Genomic DNA, 8904 nt, shown 5'->3' on the forward strand with positions numbered 1-8904 from the left:
GCCTCATCAAGAGATGTCACTGTATTTTTGGTGGAGGACGAGATGGGGGATGCATGTTCTTTGGTGACGATCTTGTATCCACCTCACCCATAACTTGGTTACCTATGCTTGGTAGACCATCTACGTAGGATCAAAAGAAATCCACTTTATCTGCTTGCTCTGTCTTTTCAATTCAAAGTTCAGCATAATTTCCTGAATACCTTTTTCAACAAATATTGCTAGCAAATCGAAGTTTGTCACATATCAGAATGCATGCTTAATTTCAGTCTCAAGGAACATAACGTAAAATCATTTGTCAGTCTCACCGAGTTACTTTTCTTGAATGCTCTGATTCATCAGTGCCTTTTTGTTTTGAATTCATTTCTGTGCTGATTATTCCATTGTCCCAAAAATTGTGGAAACTGTATTAGCTCCTGTTTGCTCTCCTTTCACATGCTTCAATACAAGAACCATAGAGACTCAGAGAGTATGAACACGGTTATTCATCATAACCTTGATTATATTGATGGGACAAAATTCCTATTTATCCACACCATGGTCATTTTAAACTTTAGATTATACACAATGTCTATCTTTATCTTTATTTTATGTTCGACTTTACAGACTAAGTTGGTCATCTAGAGTTTCAACCTACTCAGACACGTCTGGGATGCATGTTCTTTGGTGATCTTGTATCCACCTCGGCCGTGACTTGGGTTTACCATCCTTGGCAAGCCATCTATGTAAGATCAGAATAAATCCACTCTCTGCTCACTCTGTCTTTTCAATTGAAGTTCAGCATAATCTCCTAGACGTAAATCTCAACAAATAAAGTTTATCACATATCGGAATTCATGTTTAATTTCAGTCTCAAATAACATAGCATAACATCATTTCTCAGTCGCACCGAGCTGCTTATCTTGAATACTATGATTCACCAGAGCCTTCTTGTTTTGAATTCATTGTGCGTTGATTATATCGTTGTCCCAGAAATTGTGGAAACTGTATGAGCTCTTGTTTGCTCTCATTTCACATGCTTCAATACAAGAACCATAGAGAGTCTGGATAAGGCTATTCATCTATAGCCTTGATTATATGGATGGGACAAAATTGCTCTGTATCCACACCATGGTCATGGATGGGACTCTCAACATCTACAATTAATTCCTGTAATTATGATTTCTGTGCACTGAGATATAGCACTAGAACCATTATCCTTCTTGTTTCCGTTGGGAAGTTATTGTTCCTCCTTTGCATGGGTTGTTCATCTAAATAAGGAGGAGCAAATTGGATATGTTAATATCAGATTTATTTAGAGTTCAAATTATAAAAATTGTAGCTATGAGCATGATATTAGTATCCTGAATGTTTCCTCAAATTTGTGAAATGTATCAGATCTATTCCAGAAGGCTATTTGTTCGTCAATGTAAGCATGCGTAAGCTTTGACATACTGCGTGAGAACTCTCTTTCCACAAGACGAGATTGTAACGTAGGATAACATTCAAGGATCAAAATTATGAAGCCTGCCAAAGAAGATATTGCCGCAAAAGCTATTTATTGAGTAAGTTAACTTATGTTGCCGCAAAAGCTATTTATTAATTAAGTTAACCATTGCTATGATTTAAAAAAAATGCTGCGATAAAAATAAAACAACTGATGAATGGGTTTCAATGCACAGGAAAAACCTAATGTCTGATTGGGAATATTAAATGGCACTGCAATAGGTAATGTGGACACAAATATTTTTGGAATTGTCTGGCTGATTGTTTTACAAACATCTCATGAATGACCTTGGGTGGGCTTGTATCCATAGCAGTTGAGGCATGAGCTCAATCTCGACGTTGGTGATGTTATTACGATAAAGTAACAAAATTGTTTTGCATTTGCAGATATATCTTTGCAAGGGCACCTTGTTGTTTATGACAATGAGAAAAACCAGATGGGCGGGGCCCATACAGATTGGGAAAGGGATCCCAAGTTCGGAAACTTTTCCATATTTTATTTGCCAATCATTTTTTTTTTACTTTAACGGTTAAATTGCATTGATAGGCGGCAAAACAGCTGCCGCGTACTTGGATAATATGTCGCTGTTTGACGAAGAATTTCTTGTTACACAGAAAGGGGTTTCGCGCTTTGAAACAGCAGGAGGTGTCGCCTTTGAGGTCGGACCACGATTGAAGGTGCTTGCCTTGTCTTTGCTCTGGAATCAAAAGCTTGTAATACTGCAGTTGTTAACAATGAAGACCGATGCCCTCACGCACAGCCCAAGATGCCACCAACCGACCTATGCCCAACTTAGGTTGAATCCTTGACGAATTACGGGATGATAATCCAATATGCTACAACAAAGCCCTCGGTGCTCATACCATAATCATCAACAACTATAGTGCATACATAGAATGTACCCTTCATGCAATTAGATCAAACCTGGAACTTGTTGTCTACTTGTCTTCAGACATTCACTCTCTGTCAAATGCATCTAATGAGGACTGAGCTTCCAGTGCATCTAATGGGGACTGAGCTTCCAGTGCATCTAATCATTTCTGTATTGATTGCCTACCAATGGATCCAGGTGCGAATGATGGGCAAACTGTGACAGGAACAGTCGATCAGAGATTAACCTAAGAATAGCCTGTTGCAGAAGCCCATTGTTACTAGTACAGGTGCGATCCCCCAGTGCAGCAGAGTGAACAGATTTGCTGAAAGTGAAGGTCTTAAGAAGATTATGGAATGATGCAGAGAGACTCTTCAGAATTGACTGAAAGAGTTCTTTGGCTACGGGCTGAGCCAAGATTGGCTTCCAGATCAGCTTGTGAATTCAGATGTCTCAGAATATGATAAAAGGATATTTTCCGAAACTTGGCCAGAATGAATCTAATTTTCTTGAGAATGAGGACTAAGTGGATCTGCGAAGGATTCGAAAGGGAGTTCAGCGCTTGAATGATAAGTCTGGAGTCACCGAAGACCGTCAGAGAGTGAATGTTCCGATTTAGAGCCAGAGAAAGCCCCTGCCACAGAGCCAGAGCCTCAGCTCTGTTATTTGATTCGAATCCCAGACCCCAATGATACCTGAGCAAAGTAGAGCCATCAGGATTCAGAAGAACACCGCCCCCACCCGCAGCCCCAGGGTTGCCTTTAGAGGCCCCGTCGAAGAAGAGACAGTGGTCATCCAGAGCAGATCGCCACTTTATAAACTCCTGTTCTTCCAGGCGAATTTCCCACATAGCATGGAAAGAGGCCGGGGAAATAGGATTGATTTGATAATTTGGAGCAATATCTTTCAGCCAAAGCTCCTCCTCACTGTCCAGAATCGCTTCATTCCTTAAAGCCGGTTTAGCATCCAAAGTCTCTCCCAAGAGTGCTTTAATTTTGGAGATAACGTTGTTTGTAGTGCAGATTTCACCCCTGAACAATCTGTTGTTCCTTTCCAACCATAACTTCCAGCAGGTGTATTTAGGGATCCACATCCAAGCAGTCTTAAGAAGGTTTTTTTTATTGAGGCAGAACGAAGATAACTTGGCCCACTCGTGAAGTAGATTTGGAATATTTCTTGGCAGCTCAACCTTGTCAGCCCTTGACCTCAGAACCCCCTTCCAAACAGCTTTGGCAAAAGGGCACAACAACATCAGGTGATTAGCTGTTTCTTCCTCTGACATACACAAAGGGCATCTTGATGGCCCTTCCATTCCACGTTTTCTCAGATTATCTCTAGTGAGAATACTGTTGTGAGCTAACGTCCAGCAGAAGAAGTCTACTTTTGGGAGCGAAGGGAAGGCCCAAATAAAATTCCATTGCATTGGGTCAGGAGGGACATTAGGAACAGCAATCAAACTTTTGTAACCTTCAGAAACCGAGAAAGAGCCAGAATGGGAGCCCCACCCTCTTTTGTCCTTAGCTGTTGCTGAAATGGGAGATTTTCCTTGGAGTTTGTCTAAAAGTAACGAAGCTTCAATTTGCAATCGATGTGGAACCTCTCCCAGGTTCCAGCTGTCCCACCGTCTACCAGAATCCTCCGTCCAGGTGGATATGTCCCAAAGGGTTTCCATATTGTTGGACTGTAGCCAAAATTTAATATTTGCAAGGCCTTCTATATGGTTCAATGGCTGATCTCCTAGGATCTGGTCTTCCCATATTCTGATTTTTTTCCCATTACCTGGGATCCAGTAGAGATTGGAACTGAAATGCTCCAGAGCAGAGAGACAAAGCTTGAAAATTGGGGAACCTTTGGTGGTTTTTGGCGGATGATCCAAACATCTCAAACGCTGACCTTGAAAATATTTCTTCCACGGGACTTCCTTACTCCAGCTAACTTTCCCAGCTACAATATTCCACGGGATTTTAGAGCCTAGTGCGAGATTTTGTGCAGCCAAATCTCTCATTTGCAGACCTCCTTCCAGGGTTGGCCTCTTAATGGTGTCCCAATTAACTAAATGAAGTCTTCTTTCATTATTTTCCCCCCCTTCCCAAAGGAATCTCCTCAGAATACCATCCATTTTACTGAGGAAGGTTTTGGGAGCAAGTAGAATGGAGTGCTGAAAAAGAGGCATACTTATTAGAACAGATTTCATAAGAATTATTTTCCCAGCAGTGTTCAGCCAGGAGGCTCCCCAGGCTTGTATTCTGAGCTTAAGCTTGTCTAAGAGGGGCATCCAGTGGGCAACTTTAGGTATGGATTTGAAGATTGGTATCCCAAGATATTTGAAGGACTCCCAGGTCTGACAAACTTTCATCTCAAGGAGCCTAGCAATGTCAGCCAGATCTTTGACCGAGCAGTTCCAGCCATAGATTGTGCTTTTTAAATAGTTTATCTTGCTGCCGGAGGCCTCCTTATAAATGTCCAATTCCTTCTTAAAAGATCTGGCCGAGTTAATGCTCGCTCCTCCAAGGAGCAGAGTATCATCGACAAATTGGGCATGGTTTATGTCTTTAACATTGTGCACCATTCTAAGGCCTGGCAGAGTTTGGACTTGTTGACAAAAGTCTAGCTGGAAACTAAGCACTGAGGCTTGAATAGCATAGAGGAGAGGGGACAGCGGACAACCTTGTCTTAATCCCCTAGATGCATTAAAAAAATCAGTAGATCGGCCATTTACCAGCGGCGCAATCCAAGGAGAGGCAATGCAGGCTTTCACCCAATTTATGAAGGTTATCGAGAAGCCCATTTTCTTCATAACAGTGAACAAGAAGTCATGCCTCACCCTGTCGAAGGCATTTGCCAGATCGAGTTTTATCACCATTCCTTTCTCTTTTCTTTGGCAACTTGAATGAATTGCCTCTTGAACCAGCATAATATTATCCAGTATCTTTCTCCCTTTGATGAAGCCACCTTGATTCTCCGGGATGATGTCCGACAGAATATTCTTGAGTTGGATGGAAATGATTTTGGTAATTAGTTTATAGCTAGTATTACACAGCGAAATGGGACGGAATCTACTAAAATTTGAAGCTCCTTTCTCTTTCGGAAGCAATGTAAGGAAGGCTGAATTGGTACTGCCTCCTATCTTAGAGCAAGATTGGGACTTCCTAACCATTCTAAGGAGGTCTTTATTGATAGTTGACCAGCAAGACTGAAAGAACCTAGCAGTGAACCCATCAGGCCTTGGCGCCTTATCCGGCTCCATGCAATCCAAGGCTTTCTTGAGCTCATCCATGCTGATCGGTGCAGTCAGCATAGTGTTGACAGAGTCTTGAACACAGAGGGGGATTAGATTAATCGGATAGGCATGGGGGTCTATAGGAGGGTCAGCAGGCGCTGAATAAAGCTCTTTGAAAAAAGTGAAGGCTGCTCTCTTGATGCCTTCAAAATCTTTAACCACTGCATCTTGGGAGCAGATTTCTAATACATTTTTGAATTGCTTGCGAGCTTCGGCATGCTTATGGAAAAAACTGGTATTTTTGTCGCCGGCCTGTAACCATAAGTTTCTGGATTTTTGTCTCCAATACTCCTCTTCGTCCCTACTAGCTTTATGGAGGGCTTTTTGCAACTCAACTTCTTTTTGGAGCAGACTTTGGGTAACAGCAGAATCCTCCATTGATGATTGGAGGGCAGCAAGGTTTTCTAATGACTCTTTTCTCTTGGCAGCTGGAGTTTTCAGAGTTTTAGCCCACTCCTTGAGCCTTCTCTTAAGAGCCCGCAACTTTTCTTCCCACACAAAGAAAGGGGATCCCAGGACATGCCGGTTCCAGACTTCAGAAACCATCTCATGGAAACCCTCTTGCTGAATCCACAAAGGGCTAAATCTAAAGGGAATGGGGCCAAGAAAACCATCCATGGAGAGCTCGAGACTAATGGGTTTATGATCGGAAGTGCAGTTAGGTAGAATTTTGGAAGAGGCCATTAGACCACTAGTAAGGAAGGAGGTTTGGACGAGGAATCTGTCCAAACGAGCAGCTATGTGGTTGGGACCTAACCTTTTGTTAGACCAAGTGTATTTCCCAGCTGAAGGCTTGATATCCTCCAGATCCCAGCCAATCATTATATCTTCTACCCATTCTCTAGTTGGGTCCCTTACAGGAGAACCCCCTTTTTTCTCTTCAGCGGCTAGAGTAACGTTCAGATCGCCTGCAATAATGATGTTTTCTGGATTGTGCAATAAAAGAAAAGACTGGAGCGAGTCGCAGCAAATTTTTTTCTCCGCTGGAGAGACCGGAGCATAAAGGTTGAACATACTTGTTGACCAGAGTCTTTGTGGAGGAGCTGAGTGAAAATCCAGTGATGGCAACTTTCTTCGTGAGTCAAGTCATATTTGGAGCTATCCCAGAAGGAGGCAATCCCACCAGAGGCGCCTCTAGCATTGACAGCTCTACCGGGGCTTTTGCACCAGAATATTTTGCTGGATTGGAGGAGAAGAGTGTCCTCCAGCTTTGTCTCCTGGATGAGAAGGATTTCAGGCGAATGCAACCTCACAATGTCTTTCAGGGCATCTTCTTTCAGCCTGCTACCTAATCCTCTGCAATTCCAGGAGACGTACTTCATTATTTACTGGATTGGGAAGGAGTGGCTCCTTTTGGAGCCCTGTTGTGCTTGCGCCCGGATCTGGTGTTCATCATTCCTTTGAGAGTTTTCTGGGAGCCTTGGAGAACATCCAGATAATTTTTCTCCTCTCTCTGTTTCTTCTTGGATTTTCGGCCCTTGGTCGATTTGATAGGAGTAATTTGTGAGCTGTCTGATTCGAAGTCTCTTTCTTCTGATTCTTCCCCTGAGTCTGAGGCAAGACTAATGTGCTCGTCGTTGCCTGCGTTTCCCCCTTGTTCAGCCTTTGTTAGGGGGACAGTTGTTTCTTCTTCGGTTTCTTTCACTTTCTTCGACTGATCTACAGTTTCTTTATGGTTCTCTGAGGCATCAACCTTTTCACCTGAGGAGGGGCCATCATTTGAAACTGGTATGGCCTTGGAATTGGTCTGGGGATTCCCCATTGGTCCTGATTTCTTCTGCTCATTGGGCTATGAGACTACCTTGCCCTTTTTTATTTCTTTCCATCCTTCTTCTTCCACTTTGTCCCCTGATGCAGCTTTGGGGCAGTTTCGTTGAAAGTGACCGTGCTCATGGCAGATTCTGCACTTAAAGGGCAGTTGCTCGTAGTCCAGCTTCTGGAAGTGGTGCCAATCTCCAACTGTAAGTTTGATGGCTTCCGGCAGACCAGCTTCCAAGTCAACTTCCACGCAGATTCTGGCGCAGGTGTATTGGCCCTTGTTATCAGCTTTGTCGATGAATTTGCCCAGTCCGTTTCCTATCTTTTGCAGGGATTGGAAGCTCCAGCAGTGTAATGGTAGGTTGGGATGTCGGACCCAAAGAGGAACCTCCTTTGGGACATCAACTGAAGGGTCGAAGTCGGGGGTCCATTTATTCAGAAAGAGACCTTGATTTCCCATGAAATATGGACCGTTTCTGAACCCCAGATCTCGGTCTTCCTTGGTAGTGAATTCAAAAATGAAAAAACCTCTACCGACAGCATAGCAAATCACGTTGTTGGGCAGCAGGGGCCTCCAGTTTCGTTGAACCCATTCATCAGTCGATTTTTTTGTTGGCCAACGACCCATAAATTGCCCCACTAGACCTCTGTCAGCCAAGGCAAGAGCGATTTTGATCGGTTGATCTTCCGACAAAGCAATTTCTGGGATTTCATCAAGCTTTTTGATGAACTTTGGGACATCGGGATGGGAACATTTTTTTCCTTTCTACGATAGCAGACTATGAAAGGCCTCTGCTGTTGAAGATGGAGGGGTGGGAGAGGGACAGTCCTGGCAGCGATCGCTGACCTAAACGAAAGCTCGCAGAGGAGCACAGCGCGCGCAGTTTTTCTCTTGCTTTGCCAATCATATTCTATAATATTTACTGCAATTTTTTAATTTTTCATATAATTATGTAGTAATTAGTTTCCATATAGATTTGTGCATGAAAGAGATATAGAGAACTAAGAGTTGATAACTAACTTTTCTTGAGTGTAACCTAAATTTCATTTTTTTATTTTTCAAATAAGCTGAATAGTTACATCTACATTTTTTAATAAACTTGTATTTTAGAAATCTTTCATCATTTATACCTAGTGATGAAATAAACTTGTATTTTAGAAATCTTTCATCATTTATACCTAGTACTACATCACTGCTTACTTCCTCTTCTTTGTGTCTTGTTATTCCCTCTGATAAAAGCACTACCAGTGATGCTCATGTTTTGGAGTTGAATAAAGAGAAACTTTTTCCCTTTATTTCTTTTACCTCCTCAATAAACAAAATAAAATGAAAGAGAAAGAGATTGGTTAGGTTGCTTAGATGATATATTGCACCCATATTTAATGATGATTAATATATGTTTGGTTTTCACACCCATACTTATGTATGACACTAACCAGCATGTAGATATTAGAGATATTGATTATATTTCCCAACTAATCTTTTCTTTCCTTTTTCAGATTTTAAACTTG

General features: G+C 42.2%; 1 protein-coding gene across 1 annotated transcript; it reads right to left on the reverse strand.

The window, feature by feature from the left end:
• Positions 1 to 7423: 7423 nt before the first annotated feature.
• Positions 7424 to 8020, reverse strand: LOC149260485 (uncharacterized). The gene has a single exon (XM_089459492.1). The coding sequence runs from the start codon at positions 8018 to 8020 to the stop codon at positions 7424 to 7426; it is 597 nt and encodes a 198-aa protein (XP_089315618.1).
• Positions 8021 to 8904: the final 884 nt, after the last annotated feature.

The sequence above is a fragment of the Pinus tabuliformis genome, chromosome 6 (assembly GCF_031772625.1).
Source record: "Pinus tabuliformis cultivar Carrire ecotype Pingquan chromosome 6, CPIR1, whole genome shotgun sequence".
Classification (NCBI taxonomy): domain Eukaryota; kingdom Viridiplantae; phylum Streptophyta; class Pinopsida; order Pinales; family Pinaceae; genus Pinus; species Pinus tabuliformis.